Consider the following 17174-nt stretch of genomic DNA (forward strand, 5'->3'; position numbering starts at 1 on the left):
TTTTTTTTGAGACGGAGTCTTGCTCTGTCACCCAGGCTGGAGTGCAGTGGCGCGATCTCGGCTCACTGCAAGCTCCGCCTCCCGGGTTCACGCCATTCTCCTGCCTCAGCCTCTCCGAGTAGCTAGGACTACAGGCGCCCGCCACCACGCCCGGCTAATTTTTTGTATTTTTGGTAGAGACGGGGTTTCACCGTGGTCTCGATCTCCTGACCTCGTGATCCGCCCGCCTCGGCCTCCCAAAGTGCTGGGATTACAAGCGTGAGCCACCGCGCCCGGCGAAAACTGTGCTTTCAGATTTTCCTAGTTGATTTTTATAGGCATTGTCCTTACCCACTGAGGAACTTAAGTTTTCTTTTCTGATCTTATGGGGTCTGGCATCTTCCTTGGAAAATTCTTAGACTTGAAAATCCCAGCACTCTTACTGATGTTGAGTCCCAGATAGTGAGCTGTATAATAGGAGATTAAGTAGGAAGTTGAAGAACCCTCATACCCTTCACTTAACTTTTTTTCTTCCAGTAAGAAATTAAAAAAAAAAAAAAAAAAAAAAATTCTGTCTGGCCATTTGGAGACTCTCATTACAACCTGTTCCTTTTAGCCTTCCCACATTATTTAATCAGTTTTTCCTGAACTTACTTTTTCCTTGCTACCATTTATTGAATACCTTTTGACTTCATATAACATGATATCTTATGAATAAAACAGTATGCATATTTATTTTACCTTAAAACTGCAGGCTGTCCATCAGTTTATAACTCCATCTCTTTTGGGGTGTGGGTTATAGTCAGCAAATAGAATTTAGGTGTTTGAGTAATGAGAATGATGAACATTTCTCATAGTATGAATGCCCCTGTGAGCTCTTTTCGATGCTGATTTAAGAAAAGTCGACTTCAGTTAAAAACTCTCCCTCTCCTTGTCTGATTATCTTTCATCCTCCCATCTTCCATCCTTTCCTCCCCCGTCCTGTGTTTCCTCCCTTCTTCTCTTCTCCCATTCACTGTCAGGAAGGGCCACCTGCGAAGGGCCAGTTCAGCACAACTCGGCGCCGGCAGAGGCTAGCGGCAGCAGTGGCTACAACAGTGAGTGGATTTCAATCTCAAGTGGAAGTTTAATAAGAATGAGAACCTGTGTACAAGGGTGACCCCCCTGTCCTGATTGTGCCACTGGTGTGTGATGGCATCACGTGTAGCCCAATCATGGCAGCATAGCTTTCGCATGTTCTCTGGCTGTCTTTGCATGGCAGGAGTCGAACACGGGTATTCCTTTTTATAATGGAGAACTATTATATAATCTAGTTCTTTTACTGTACGTGAAGACATAATTTAAGTCAAATTTGCAAAATTGAGTACAGTGACCCATGATGTGAGCTTTCCTTAAATTATATATTTTTTTCTTTTTTACCATACTGATATTGGAACTTTTGCTAACTGATTTCTCTTTTCCTAAGAAAAGTCATGTTACTACAGACATAAATTGTGCTTTTTTTTGTAGCAGTGTGACTATTTGAAAAGGATGTGAGAATAAAGAAATGAGAGGGTAAGAAAAGGTGAATTTTGCTGTCATCTCTAAATTGGCTACCCAAGTTACACTTAGCAAGGGAAAATTGTTTTCTGAAAAGAATATTGACAAGAAAATTAGAAACTGTAGTGTGGAAATAACAAAAAAAGACAGTTTTATGGTATTTAAATCTGTATCTAGAGTTTTTTTTTCTAAGAGAAAATAGAATGGATATAAGGAGAGTAGAGAACATATCGAGGTAGATAAGGCAAATGGATAGTGAATGACTTGTCTACAGAACATAAAATAGAGTATCAAAACACAAGAACTCCTTGCTGGATAAAAGCCAATTATAATATTTGTTTAATCATGAGCACCTATGAACTTCTTAAAATATAGATTACTGAGTTCATAGCAATCATAGATGTTAGTTTTTTGGCTATTAGATAATATTTCCTTAATTTACAACAGTCTTGCTGTCACTAAGGGTGGAATGTATTTTAAGACTAGAATTGCTGAAAAAGTATGAGAAAGTTTTGGCTACATTACAGGAGAGTGGATGCTGGTATGAGGATTGGTGGCTTTCTACTTTATGATTAGTAATTGGCTTTTGCCTTATATCTGGGTGTTTAACTAGACTGAGAAACAAATTTGCTTTTGATTATGAAATGAACCAGTGACTTGGAGTTTATTAGGGAACTGACTCTTAAACTCACAGTTTTGTGAACATTTGAACAAACAAATTATCGAAATAGCTTTCATGATCCATGTATATCTTATGCATGTATTCAAATGCAGATGTATAAATCCCGTGACACTGATGTGGTAACAGATTCTGACAATAGATGCACATATAATCAGTTAAATATTATTAAAGGTAATTTTCCATTTATAAAATTAAGAAATGCACATGGTTATTAGAGAGAGAACAACAACTTAGTATGGAAAAGAACAGTCCATCATTTTATGAAAACACTGTTTTCTTAAGCAATATACATCTAAGATGGCATGCAGAGAAGTGATTCTATCTCTTCTGTGTTCATTTTTTAAATTGCAGATACATACAGTGAATATAATAAAACTAAGATTAGTACCTATTTGAATAGAATGGGTTTATATTTTTAAAATTGGGAGCAGAAGAGAAAAAGCCTTTAAAAGAAGAAATCATTAATGCCCACCTCCCAGGGTAGCTGTGACTATAGAAGTTACGAGAAAAACTTAGTGGCATGTAGTAAGAAAGCTACTGGCAACATTTAATAAGGTATTCAGGAATAACTAGGGGGACTGGCTACTCCAGGATCTATAGTTTGTCTACATACCAAAATGCAGCAACATCTAGCAGATGTTTCAGAAATTTATTCTTGATGACTCTTAGCACTAGCATTCAGAATAGCCAACTCACAGCAGCAGCCAGACCCAACAGAACAGGAGACTGGAAAAAGAGAAATATACTGGCTCTTCCCCATGGCAGAACACTGAGGATCCCAATGCAGTCAGTACCCTCAAAGAATCCCTGTACACATAGTGCAGAATAGCAACAGCAGGAGACTTTTCCCACTGGCTTGATGAGTCCTGTAAGCATAGTATCTATCTTAGACCTACTGTGTAGACTTTCATGTCTACCATTGCTGAATTTCACTGTCAGCAACTCCATTGTCAACTCATTTCACTTTTGACTTCTTCATGGACAGGAGTAAAGAGCATCTCCTAATGTCCCCATTCCAAACTTCAGTTCTTGCTACCAGAATATTCTAGGATCAGGCTTCCCTCCTTTCACAGGACTTTAAGAAAGCCTTGGATTTGTTTCCTGCACAAGGTAGAAAGGCCCAAATTGAGTGTTGAGGGTTCTCAGGTATAAACATGGAGAGCTGTAGGCAGCTCCCACTCCAACCATCACTGACAGAGAAACCAGTTACCACTTAGTTTTTGAATCCCATAATACCCAAATTGATGAATAAAAAGCTGAGTAAATAAGTCCCCAGTCTGAACAGATATTTAATTAGGGTTAGATTAATACATCCCAATTTGTATTCTCAATTTCATTTCATGAAGTCCTCAATTAAAACGGCCCATTCACATACCTCTTTTTAACAAAAGAAAGTATACCAATATATAAACATTTTCAGTCAGAAGTATATGCAAATTAGTTCTCAATTTCCCAGGGAACCATCTGATTGCAATTTGAATGGAACATTCAAGTCTTTTTCCCTATGGGTAATATGCAAAACCACTTTTACTGTTTTAATAGCCAATTTAAGTTTCCATTATGTTCAAAATATAAATTTGTAACTTACCTTTTTATTCTCAGCATCTGACCCCAACATTTAATAGAGAAATAATAATTTATCTCAGGGACAAGTCTGGGTCCTTCCTGGACTCCCTGGATTTTCACTGCATAATGGCCTCCTATACAAGCTTCCCATCAACTCTCATGCCCCCATTCCTCACCTGCTTGAGGAAGAGACTCCTCTTCCAAGCCATGTGAGTCCTTGGAATGTTGAGGGCACCTGAATGCAGATAAAATCCTTTCCCATGATTCTCAACATATTACCAAAGACCCGCATTTATGTTTTTAATGCTGTTCTAGTTCCTTATATCAGAAAACTGTATCATTAATTCTGAAAACTCCCAGATCTACCTATTTTTTCCACTCACAGTCTCTCCCCATGACATCCTAATCTCCAGCAACTTTTCCATGGAGTCTGTGTCCCTCAATGGGCTGACTGCTCTTTCTAGATTGAGCATCACCACAGTCAGGGTCAGAACTTCCTTTCTCTATCTTCTGACATTCTGCCACATAAATACCATTCCTTTGTAGGTATCCTAAAAGGTCCTCAGTCCTTGTTATTATTAAGTTACCTGGACAGGATTTCAGCAGAATATTGAACCCCAGCACTCCATTTTCTTAAATGGCTTATTGGCCACTTCTGGGTCTCAAATCTAGAATAGCCAGAAATTTTCAGCCTGATAATATCGATAAACAAGCTGTTTAACAATCATCTCCCAGGCCAGTGTAGCCAAGTTCTCCAAAGAAGATGAGGTAGGGTTCCTTTGATAACTCCAGATACCAAATGCTTCAAATAACATATATTAACATGCTTAGCTTAGCTGAATTTGGGGGGAAAGCTTCATGCTCACTTTCTTCCCCAGTAAGTCCTGGATATCTTTTAAGAGAAATAAATCCCTGCCAGGACAGTGCTGCCTCAGAAGGACGCTCTGTCTCAACTGCCCTCAACCTGCAGCTCACGCCAGGTATTTTGGTTCTTTCCATCTCTTCCATCTGTCCTCTAAATCCTCGGAGAAAAAGTGCCCTCTTCTCCTTCCCCCTTTCTCTCACCAAAAATGTTAGGAAGTTTAAAGCAAAAACCAAAAAATTAAAAAAGAACAGGTCCTGGTATACATATCCATCAGAAGGTAATGATTCCTTCCTCCCACAGCACATTCCCTGTTAGCCAGGGGGTGTGAATTATCCTATCAGTTACACAAAATTTCAACTTGTGGTGGAGTCTAAGAGTCTGGTTCTTGAAGACAATTGAATGCACGTCTTCGCAGTAAGAATTAGGGAGAAGTTGTTTGTGATCTGATTTGCAGGAAGAATTGGTATTTTCCTTTTCCAGGAATGTTTGGCTGACATTTGTAATGTTCAGGTAAAGCCTTCTTAAAGGGGAGGAAAAGGTGCTTTGCCTCCACCCATCAGGAGCCTAGTCCATATCCAGCCTGGGCAAGGAAGTACCTCTAGCCATGCAGAAAAATCTATAGTAATATGACTTTTTCTACTTACTGCTTCTCAGTATTGGCTGGTTCATGAGCCATGTGCATATATGTAATAGAGTTGTGTGTAACATACAAAGGTAAACCACAGTAACTTATATAATATATATTTCATTTACTAATATAAATTTTAATAAGTCAATTTCCAAAATAAATGTGAGTCTCTTTAAGCCATTACTGTATTTCCTGTTAAGCCTGATTTGTTTTTTATTTAATGGCTAGAGTAAGTGAATCTTCCAGTATATGCATCTCTTGAATTTTCACAGGTTTGGTAAGATCCTGCTCCAGGCTCAGATAGTCCAGACTGTAAGAGAAGGTCAGCTACATCACAGTTCAGTCTGCTGTTTTTCTGCCAGTTATTTTTGAGGTGCAAGTATGAGTTCAGAGTTTAAGCTTGCCTGGGATTATGTCTTTTCTTCCTGTCGTTCTATAGTTATTTCTCTCTGTAGCAGTGAAAAATCGGTGAGTTTGTGGCAGTTCTAAATCAACAATGGAAAATGAGACTCCCTCTTCCCACCCCAACTGCCTGCAAAATAAATGAGTACTGAGTGTCTCCAAGTGTGTTATCAGAGAGGAATCTATTATTTTGAAGAATGGGAGAGGTCTTTTCTGTGTAGGAGAATGTGAAACAATGCACTGTTGCTCTTTAATAATTTGTATCTTCCCCTTTCAGGTTCCTTTCAGTGCTACCATGTCACCAGTTCGCTTGCATTCCTCCAACCCCAACCTTTGTGCAGATATTGAATTTCAGACTCCCCCTAGCCACCTCACTGACCCTCTGGAAAGTTCAACAGATTATACAAAGCTGCAAGAAGAATTTTGTCTAATCGCACAGAAAGGTAACAACAAAAATAATGCACCCTTTAAAGAAGCTCTCTTCTTTGATGAAAGAGTATCCTTTGTTCTTTTATCTTTGTCTTTGTGGTAATGATAGAAAGATTAAATGGTTTGATATAGTGGTTGAAGTTCTATATACAAAAATGCAACAGGACATGATGCTTGCCTGTTGGAAGATCACACATCACAGGTTTACAGTTTTGACTAAAGAAAAAGTGCCATGGGGGTGGGGATAAAAAAGCTGTTGTATACAATCCGGCAAGATACTGCTACTCAACATTTTTTTCAATGTCTCTTAGTTATCATTTAATATGTATTTATTGGTTCTCTTTAGATTCTGTTTATTTCTTTTTTTATTAAATACCACTCATTTATTGGACTTTACAATTTGTGGGTCGGGAATTCAGGCAGGGCTCAGCTAAGCAGGGAAGCCTCTGTGCCACATGTCTTCGACTAGCCCCAGTCACTAGGATTCGGCTGCAGGCTGAGCTGGGCCGAAAGACCCAAGGTAGCTTCCCTCCTGTGCCTAGCACATTGGCAGCACAGCTGGAAGGCTGCACACAACTGTGCCCCCTTCCTCTCCGTGGCAGTTTAGGGTTCCAAGAACCTGGTAGTGGAAGCTGCTGGTCCTCTTCAAGGCCAGCTCTGGAACTGGTGCAGCATTCTACTTCCATTGTATTCTATTGTTCAAAGCACCATAGGCCAGCTCAGATTTGAAGGGAAATTGATCCTACATTTGAGCCTCTTCTTTATGTTAAATTTTCAGTGAGGCTTATTGTATAAATTAAATTGTTATCATCAGCCACAGAGAGTAGGTATGGTAAATAAGCGGGATAGTGGAGAGTAGATGGACTGAGCAGTCCTGTCAGTGTTTAACAAGAAGAGTCTAGGCTCCGTTTACTGCCACAGTATTGAACTTTCAGCCATTTAAGTTTGTTCTTAAGATAGTATCTTCTCAGGCATTGTCTTTTAAAATCTTCTAGAGAGAGATAAACATTGTATTGCTTTTCGTCACAAATATGTTAAATAGAACATCTCAGGTGCCCCCCTGAGACTCAACAGCCTGGTGGAAAAGAAGGGGGCACACTGAAGATCTCTCTGGAAATGTTGCAGCAGCCAACATTTGCAATCTCAAACCATCAGCAAAAATGTGCTGTCAGATTTCATTAATTCCATGATTCTAAAAACAATTCAGCTAAACCCCTTAGATTTCTCAATTGAGACTCTTCTGTAAGACCAGCTCTCTCTTTCCTGCCATTTTACTCCTGGTGTATGTTCATTGCATTTCTTAGCTGGATATTAATTATGATATTAGACTAGAGCAATATTAATTTGTTTATGTAACAGCATAGATTTATAGCCAGTAACTTCTACTTTGGGGAAGGAGGTGCAAAAGGTAGAGTGTGACCACAAATGTGTGAGTTGAATATATGAGTATGGCACAGCTGCTAAGAGGAGATGGTACTTTGGAAGGCAGCCCCAGGAAAACTTTGTGTATTTGGTTGCAATTCTGAAGCTTCCAGGAAATCCAAGTGTCAACGAGTTTTAAAGCTTCTGTTGAATGATACATCACATTAACCAACTGAAAGACAAAAACCACATAATCATATCATTTGCAGAAAAAGCATTTGTCAAGGTTCAATACCCTTTCTTGATTAAAAAAAAACTCTTAAGGTTTAGCTATAGAAGGAAAGTTTCTCAACATATTGTAATAAAGGTCATTTATTAAAAACACACAGCTAACATCACTTAGTGGGGAGAAATGGAAAGCTTTTCCTCTAAGATCTGGTACAAGGCAAGGTGGCCCACTCCTCCTGCTTCTATTCAACATGGTACTGGAAGTACTATCAAGAGCAATTAGACAACAAAAAGAAATAATAGGTATCCAATCAGAAAGGAAGAAGTAAAATGATCTCTATTTGCAGATGACATGATCCTACGTGTAGAAAACCCCAAAGATGCCACCAAGAAACTGTTAGAGCTAATGAATGAATTCATTAAAGTTGCAGGATATACAATGAACATACAAAACCCTGTTATTCTATACACGAATAACAACATAGCTAAAAAAGAAATCAAGATCAATCCTATTTATGATAAAATAAAATACTTAGGAATAAACTTAACCAAGGAGTTGAAAGACCTGTACACTGAGAACTATAAAAAAATTGGTGAAAGAAATTAAAGAGGACACAAATAAATGAAAGATATTCCATGCTCATGGATCAAAAAGTTATGTTGTTAGAATGTTCATACTTGCAACCATAAAAAAAGAACAAGATCATGTGTTTTGCAGGAACATGGATGGAGCTAGAGGTTATTATCCTCAGCAAACTGACGCAGGAACAGAAAACCAAATGCCACGTATTCTCACTACAAGTGGGGGCTAAATGATAACAACTTATGAACACAAAGAAGGGAACAACAAACACTGGAGCCTATTTGAGGGTGGAGGGTGGGAGGAGAGAGAGGAGCAGAGAAGATAATTATTGGGTACTGGGCTTAATACCCGAGTGATGAAATAATCTGTACAATCAACCCCCGTGACACATGTTTGCCTATGTAACAAACCTTCACATATTACCCCCAAACCTAAAATAACAGCTAAAAAAAGTTCATACTACCTAAAGAAATATATAGATTCAATATAATTCCTATCAAAATGCTAATGGCACTCTTCCAAGATATAGGAAAAACAATAATAAAATTCACATGGGCACTCCATTCCAAGATGGCAGAATAGGAACAGCTCCAATCTGCAGCTCCCAGTGTGATCAATGCAGAAGATGGGTGATTTCTGCATTTCCAACTGAGGTACCTGGTTCATCTCATTGGGACTGGTTAGACAGTGGGTGCAGCCCATGGAGGGCGAGCCGAAGCAGGGCAGGGCGTCGCCTCTCCCAGGAAGCACAAGGGGTCAGGGGATTTCCATTTCCTAGCCTAGGGAAGCCATGACAGACTGTACCTGGAAAAACGGGACACTCCTGCCCAAATACTGCACTTTTCCCAAGGTCGTAGCAACCAGCAGACAAGGAGATTCTCTCCCATGCCTGGCTTGGTGGGTCCCATGCCCATGGAGCCTTGCTCACTGCAAGGACAGCAGTCTGAGATCGAACTGCCAGGCGGCAGACTGGCTGGGGGTGGGGCATCCACCATTGCTGAGGCTCAAGTACGTAAACAAAGCAGCCGAGAAGCTCGAACTGTAAAAGAACAGAAATCACAACAAACTGTCTCTCAGACCACAATGCAATCAAATTAGGACTCAGGATTAAAAAACTCACTCAAAACCACACAACTACATGGAAACTGAACGACCTGCTTCTGAATGACTACTGGGTAATTAACGAAATGAAGGCAGAAATAAAGATGTTCTTTGAAACCAATGAGAACAAAGACACAACTTACCAGAATCTCTGGGACACATTTAAAGCAGTATGTAGAGGGAAATTTATAGCACTAAATGCCCACAAGAGAAAGCAGGAAGATCCAAAAACCAACACCCTAACATCACAATTAAAAGAACTAGAGAAGCAAGAGCAAACAAATTCAAAAACTAGCAGAAGGCACGAAATAACTAAGAGCAGTACAGAACTGAAAGAGATAGAGACACAGAAAAACCCTTCAAAAAATTAATGAATCCAGGAGCTGGTTTTTTGAAAAGATCAACAAAATTGATAGATCACTAGCAAGACTAATAAATTAGAAAAGAGAGAAGAAACAAATAGATACAATAAAAAATGATAAAGGGGATATCACCACCCAACCCACAGAAATACAAACTGCCATCAGAGAATACTATAAACACTTCTACGCAAATAAACTAGAAAATCTACAAGAAATTGATAAATTCCTGGACACAAACACCCTCCCAAGACAAACCAGGAAGAAATTGAATCTCTGAATAGACCAATACCAGGCTCTGAAATTGAGGCAATAATTAATAGCCTACCAACCAAAAAAAGTACAGTTCCAGATGGATTCATAGCCAAATTCTACCAGACGTACAAAGAGGAGCTGGTACCATTTCTTCTGAAACTATTCCAATCAATAGAAAAAGAGGGAATCCTCCCTAACTCATTTTATGAGGCCAGCATCATCCTGATACCAAAGCCTGGCAGAGAGACAACAAAAAAAGAGAATTTTAGACCAATATCCCTGATGAACATCAATGCAAAAATCCTCAATAAAATACTGGCAAACCGAATGCGGTAGCATATCAAAAAGCTTATCCACCACGATCAAGTCAGCTTCATCCCTGGGATGCAAGGCTGGTTCAACATACGCAAATCAATAAACATAATCCATCACATAAACAGAATCAATGACAAAAACCACATGATTATCTCAATAGATGCAGAAAAGGCCTTCCACAAAATTCAACAGCCCTTCATGCTAAAAACTCTCAATAAACTACGTATTGATGGAACATATCTCAAAATAATAATATCTATTTATGACACACTCACAGCCAATATCATACTGAATGGGCAAAAACTGGAAGCATTCCCTTTGAAAACCAGCACAAGACACAGATGCCATCTGTCACCACTCCTATTCAACATAGTGTTGGAAGTTCTGGCCACAGCAACCAGGCAAGAGAAAGAAATAAAGGGTATTCAATTAGGAAAAGAGGAAGTCAAATTGTCCCTGTTTGCAGATGACATGATTGTATATTTAGAAAACCCCATCGCCTCCACCCCAAATCTCCTTAAGCTGAAAAGAAACTTCAGCAAAGTCTCAGGATACAAAATCAATGTGCAAAAATCACAAGCATTCCTACACACCATTAACAGACAAACAGAGAACCAAATCATGAGTGAACTCTCATTCACAATTGCTTCAAAGAGAATAAAATACCTAGGAATCCAACTTACAAGGGACGTGAAGGACCTCTTCAAGGAGAGCTGCAAACCACTGCACAATGAAATAAAAGAGGACACAAACAAATGGAAGAACATTCCATGCTCATAGATAGGAAGAATCAATATCGTGAAAATGGCCATACTGCCCAAGGTAATTTATAGATTCAATGCCATCCCCATCAAGCTACCAATGACTTTCTTCACAGAATTGGAAAAAACTACTTTAAAGTTCATATGGAACCAAAAAAGAGCCTACATTGCCAAGACAATACTAAGCCAAAAGAACAAAGCTGGAGGCATCACGCTACCTGACTTCAAACTATACTACAAGGCTGCAGTAACCAAAACAGCATGGTACTAGTACCAAAACAGATACATAGACCAATGGAACAGAACAGAGGCCTCAGAAATAACACCACACATCTACAACCATCTTATCTTTAACAAACCTGACAAAAACAAGAAATGGGGAAAGGATTCCCTATTTAATAAATGGTGCTGGGAAAACTGGCCAGCCATATATAGAAAGCTGAAACTGGATCCCTTCCTTACACCTTATACAAAAATTAATTCAAGATGGATTAAAGACTTAAATGTTAGACCTAAAACCATAAAAACCCTAGAAGAAAACCTTGGCAATACTATTCAGGACATAGGCATGGGCAAGGACTTCATGACTAAAACACTAAAAGCAATGGCAACAAAAGCCAAAATAGACAAATGGGATCTAATGAAACTAAAGAGCTTCTGCACAGTGAAAGAAACTACCATCAGAATGAACAGGCAACCTACAGAATGGGAGAAAAGTTTTGCAATCTACCCATCTGACAAAGGGCTAGTATCCAGAATCTACAAAGAACTCAAACAAATTTAGAAGAAAAAAAACAAAGAATCCCATCAAAAAGTGGGCAAAGGATATGAACAGACACTTCTCAAAAGAAGACATTTATGCAGCCAACAGACACATGAAAAAATGCTCATCATCACTGGTGATCAGAGAAATGTGAATCAAAACTGCAATGAGATACCATCTCATGCCAGTTAAAATGGCCATCATTAAAAAGTCAGGAAACAGCAGGTTCTGGAGAGGATGTGGAGATAGGAACGCTTTTACACTGTTGTTGGAAGTGTAAATTAGTTCAACCATTGTGAAAAACCATGTGGCGACTCCTCAAGGATCTAGAACTAGAATTACCATTTGACCTAGCAATCCCATTACTGGGTATATACCCAAAGGATTATAAATCATGCTACTATAAAGACACATACACAGGTATGTTTACTGCAGCACTATTCACAGTAGCAGAGACTTGGAACCAACCCAAATGTCCATCAATGATAGACTGGATTAAGAAAATGTGGCACATATACACCATGGAATATTATGCAGCCATAAAAAAGGATAAGTTAATGTCCTTTGCAGGGACATGGATGAAGCTGGAAACTATCATTCTCAGCAAACTATCACAAAGACAGAAAACCATACACCACATATTCTCACTCATAGGTGGGAATTGAATAACAAGAACACTTAGACACAGGGCAGGGAACATCACACGCTGGGGCCTGTCCAGGCGTGAGGGGCTGGGGGAGCGATAGCATTAGGAGAAATACCTAATGTAAATGATGAGTTGATGGGTGCAGCAAAGCAACATGGCACATGTATACCTATGTACCAAACCTGCACGTTGTGCACATGTACCCTAGAATTTAAACTATAATAAAAAAATTTAAAAAATGAAAATAAGTAAAATTCACATGGAACCACCAAAGGATTTGATAACCAGAGCAACATGGGGGTAAAACAACAAAATTGAAAACATCATGCTTCCTGATTTAAAATTATATTACAAAGCTATAGTAATCAAAATAGTATGGTATTGGCTTAAAAACAGATACACTGACCACTGGAACAGAAAAGAGAGCCCCAAAATAAATCCAAACATATATGATCAACTAATTTTCAACAAAGGCACCAAAAAGGCACAATGAGAAAAGGATAATTTGTTCAATGAAAGGTGCTGAGAAAACCAGATTTCCACATGCAAAAGAATGAAATTGGACCCTTATCTTACACCACACACAAAAGTGAGCTAAAAATAGATAAAAGACATAAATGTAAGACCTGAAACTATAAAACTCCTAGAAGAAAACGTACAGCAAAAGCTCCTTGACATTGTTCTTGGTGATGGATTTCTTAGATATAACACCAAAAATTCAGGCTAAAAAATCAAAAATAAATAAATGGAAAATTTCAAACTAAAAAGCTTGTTGTGTAAATTTTTAAAAATAAGCTTCTGCACAGCAAAGAAAACAATCAACAAAAGAAAAAGATAACCTACAGAATGGGAAAAAATATTTGCAAACCATGTATCAGATAAGGGGTTAATATCCAGGATGTATAAAGAACTCATACAACTCAATAGGAGGAAAACATATAACCTTTACTTGAGGCCAGGAATTCGAGACAAGCATGAGCAACATAGTGAGACTCCATCTCCACAAAAAATAAAATTAAAAAAATTAGCCAGGTATGTTAAAATGTGTGCCTGTGGTCCTAACTACTCGAGAGGCTGATGTGGGAGGATCACTTAAGCCCAGGAGTTAGAGGTTATAGTGAGCTATGATCAGGCCATTGAACTCCACAATAGACAACAGAGTGAGACCTTGTCTCATAAAAAAATTAAATAAATAAAAATGTTTTTAAAAAGAAAACATATAACCTGATTTTAAAATGAGCAAAGGATCTGAGTAGATACTTCTCCAAAGATGACATAAAAATGACTAACAAGTACATAAAAAGGTGATCAGCATCACTAATCATTAGGGAAATGCAAATCAAAACCACTATGCACCACAACCTCACACCTGTTAGGATAGCTATTAAAAAGATGAGACAAATGTTGGCAAGGTTGTGGAGAAAATGAAACCTTCGTACACTGTTGTTGGGAATGTACGTTGGTGCAGCCATATACACTGGAAAACAGTACAAAGATTCTTAAAAGAATTAAAAATAGAACTACCGTATGACCCAGCAGTCCCTCTTCTGGGCATATATCTACAGGAAATGAAATCACCCTGTTGTAAAGTTATCTGCACTCACATGTTCATTGCAGCATTATTCACAATAGCCAAGAAGTGGAAACCACCCAGGTATCTGTCAGTGGACAAATGGATAAAGAAACTGTGGTATACACATACACAATGGAGTATTATTCAGCCTTCAAAAAGGAAGCAATCCTGCCAATTGCCATAGCATGGATGGGCTTGAAGGACATTATGCTAAGTGAAATAAGCCAGACTTGGCCAGGCGCAGTGGCTCACACTTGTAATACCAGCACTTTGGGAGGCTGCAGTGAGCAGACTGCTTGAGGCCAAGAGTTTGAGAGCAGTCTGGCCAACATGGCAAATCCCATCTCTACTAAAATTACAAAAATTAGCCAGGCGTAGTGGTGCATGCCTGTAATCCCAGCTGCTTAAGAGGCTGATGCACGAGAATTGCTTGAACACAGGAGGTGGAAGTTGTAATGAGTGGCTTGTGCCGCTGCACTCCATCCTGGGTGACAAAGGGAGACTCTGTCTCAAAAAAAAAAAAAAAGAAGCCAGACCCAGAAAATAATATTGCATGATCTCACTTATATATGGAACCTTTTTGTTTTTTTTAAGTCAAGTATATATAGAGAGAGAATAAAACAGTGGCTACCAGGGTGGCAGTGGAGGAGAGATGTAGGTCAAAGGATACAAAGTAGCAAAGGTGTAGGATGAACAAGTAGAAAGATCTAATCTACATTGTGAAGACTGTAGTTAATAATAGTGTGTTATATTCAGGACTTTTGCTAAATTAGTAGATTATAGCTGTTCTTGCCACAGCGGGGGGTGGGGGGGTGGGAATGGGTAAGATGATGGATATGTTAATTTGTTCCACCACAGTAACCATTTTATTACATATATGTATCTTATGACATCATGTTGTATACATTAAATATATACACAATAAAAAAAATTTTTAAGCCTCCATTGAAACTACATATATTCAACAGACACACAAATTCTCTATGCTAGGCAAAGAAACAAAAGAACTTTCCTATGACTATTGCATGAACTTTTTTGGAAGCATTATTTTAAAATGGATGAAGAGCTTGCTTTTACAGCTACCAGCAGGATTCATGTAATCCAGCTATCAAGTTATTACTTTTAAATTGATGATGACAGAATGTAGCACATAAATCAATAGCTCGTGAATCCCTTGTGATCCTGCCATATTCCCCCTGTAATTCAGCCACTCTATTTTACGCTAAAAATTTCCGCTTTTATAAATACCTTTCTCAAATAAGGAAATACCTATTTTAGAATACTTTGCATATTATAGAAACTCTGTTATTATAAAAATAGATGTTGGAAAGTCACCCTTTCTGTATGTAGTTCACGATTGAAGACTGCCTCAGATTTTACCAATGCTAATTTGTTAGGTATGTAGGAGATGGGGAGGGGGTGTCATTTTTATTGTTGCTTTTAAATCAAAGCACTTTAACAACAAGATATTCCTGTCTGAGAAAGTAACGCAAGTGCTGTTCTTAAGGGCATATCATTTCCTACCTCCAAGAGAACCAGTCAAAACTTCTTGATCAGCCACCTGTTTTATGTTGGCAGAATGCATAAAATGCTCTTTTTGGGTGCATGCTTTTGGAGAATATTTTTGGATAGTTCTAAATTATTTATGTGAGACTTTATGCTACACAGAACTGCTCAAATATGTTAATCAAATATGGCAAGTAAACTTGTTCCCTATTCTTTCTAGGGATTATAAATTAATTTCTAAATATTGATACTTCGCATTGATCTTGATATTTTACATGCTACTTCCAAATTTTTGTTGGCCTGTCTGGTATAAAAAACAAATTTTTCACTCTGATCAATTGCCATTGGAATATTTGTATGGAGTATAGATATTCTGATAAAGATTCCTTTTGAAGGCTGATTTTTAATTAGACCATTACATAGCCTTTCCAAAAAATGCCTGTTTGTGAGTGAAAGCCTGAAGAAATTTATAATGTTGTGTATTCTTTCTGCACATATCTGACAGTGTTTTCTCACTTTGCTCCCCACCCAGTGCATTCTCTTTTGAAGTCTGCGTTTAATAGCATAGCTATAGAGAAGGAGAAGCTGAAGCAGATGGTTTCCGAGCAGGATCACAGTAAAGGCCATAACATGCAGATGGCACGGCTCCGACAGTCACTGTCTCAGGTAGGCAAGAGTGTGTGTTTGCATGTACATGACACACTCCCAACCCTATAAGACGAAAGATCAAAAGATAGGGGGCTGGCAGGGAGGTGGCTAGTCATGGGGATAGTACAGTTTGCAGAATTTCCCCCAAAAGACTGCAGTGTCAGTATTAGATTTTACTACTTTTCTTCCCCAAAATGTCAAGGTAAGAGTGAAAATAAACCAAACTTGCTTGTAAGCATATAATGGTAATTTTGGCCAATTGAACACTTAATGCTTCTCTAAGGTCATTTATAAGGTAGCCCTTGATTTTAAAAAAACAATTATGCATTTATTTGACCTATAAATCTGAAATGTGTTCCAGGAGATATTCAGTCCAATAGTAAATATTTTTAAAAAATGTGCTAGATCTTCCACACTTAATATTTTTCCCACTTACATCTTAATCTGTTGAAAATTACTGATTACTGTCACCCATTTTTTTCTTTTCTAATTTGCACTCTTGAGGTTTTCTTCCTAAGTTATGCTCCCTGAACTAGACTTCTATATTTCAATATATATTATAGAGTTGATCTTATTAATACTAATCAAATCCCTATGTATCTATATCAAAGTTGAAATTTCTGATAAAAATCCTTTAGAGCTGTGCTTATGCTTTTTTCAACTGAGTAGTTCCTTAGAAGTATTTTCTTTAGTCTATAAATGCACTGACTTTAACTTCTTTAAGAATTCGATGTCGTTATGTGATTTTGTGAGAACTCGGTGTTTATATAAAATATTATTCACTTCCTGGTGCCTTGGATCAGAGTGAAGGAGCAAGCAAATCCTGGGTAAGTGGTTCTCCGTGTGGAGCAGATCCTGCTTGAACAGTTTCCCTCGGTCCCTAAAAAGTAGACTTACACTGTGTCACCATGTTTTATGTCCCTGAACTGTCGGCGTATTTTCAGTGTTAAGTTTCATGTCATGGATGTTGTTATCTGAGCCACA

The 17174-nt window shown here is 38.3% G+C and overlaps 1 protein-coding gene across 11 annotated transcripts in view; it reads left to right on the top strand.

Annotated features, from left to right (window-relative positions):
• Positions 1-17174, top strand: part of OSBPL6 (oxysterol binding protein like 6) — a 223387-nt gene that overhangs the window by 168816 nt on the left and 37397 nt on the right. For 4 of the 11 annotated variants that reach the window (XM_055289854.2, XM_055289857.2, XM_055289859.2 and 1 more), the window contains 2 exons: positions 5939-6104; positions 16075-16208. In XM_055289854.2, coding sequence (XP_055145829.1) covers positions 5939-6104; positions 16075-16208 — 300 coding nt within the window. Of the gene's footprint in view, positions 1-1001; positions 1077-5938; positions 6105-16074; positions 16209-16993; positions 17018-17174 lie in introns of all 11 variants that reach the window. The other 7 variants (XM_055289851.2, XM_055289850.2, XM_063644805.1 and 4 more) reach the window with 3 other exon arrangements.

This window comes from Symphalangus syndactylus, chromosome 8 (genome assembly GCF_028878055.3).
Source record: "Symphalangus syndactylus isolate Jambi chromosome 8, NHGRI_mSymSyn1-v2.1_pri, whole genome shotgun sequence".
Lineage (NCBI taxonomy): Eukaryota > Metazoa > Chordata > Mammalia > Primates > Hylobatidae > Symphalangus > Symphalangus syndactylus.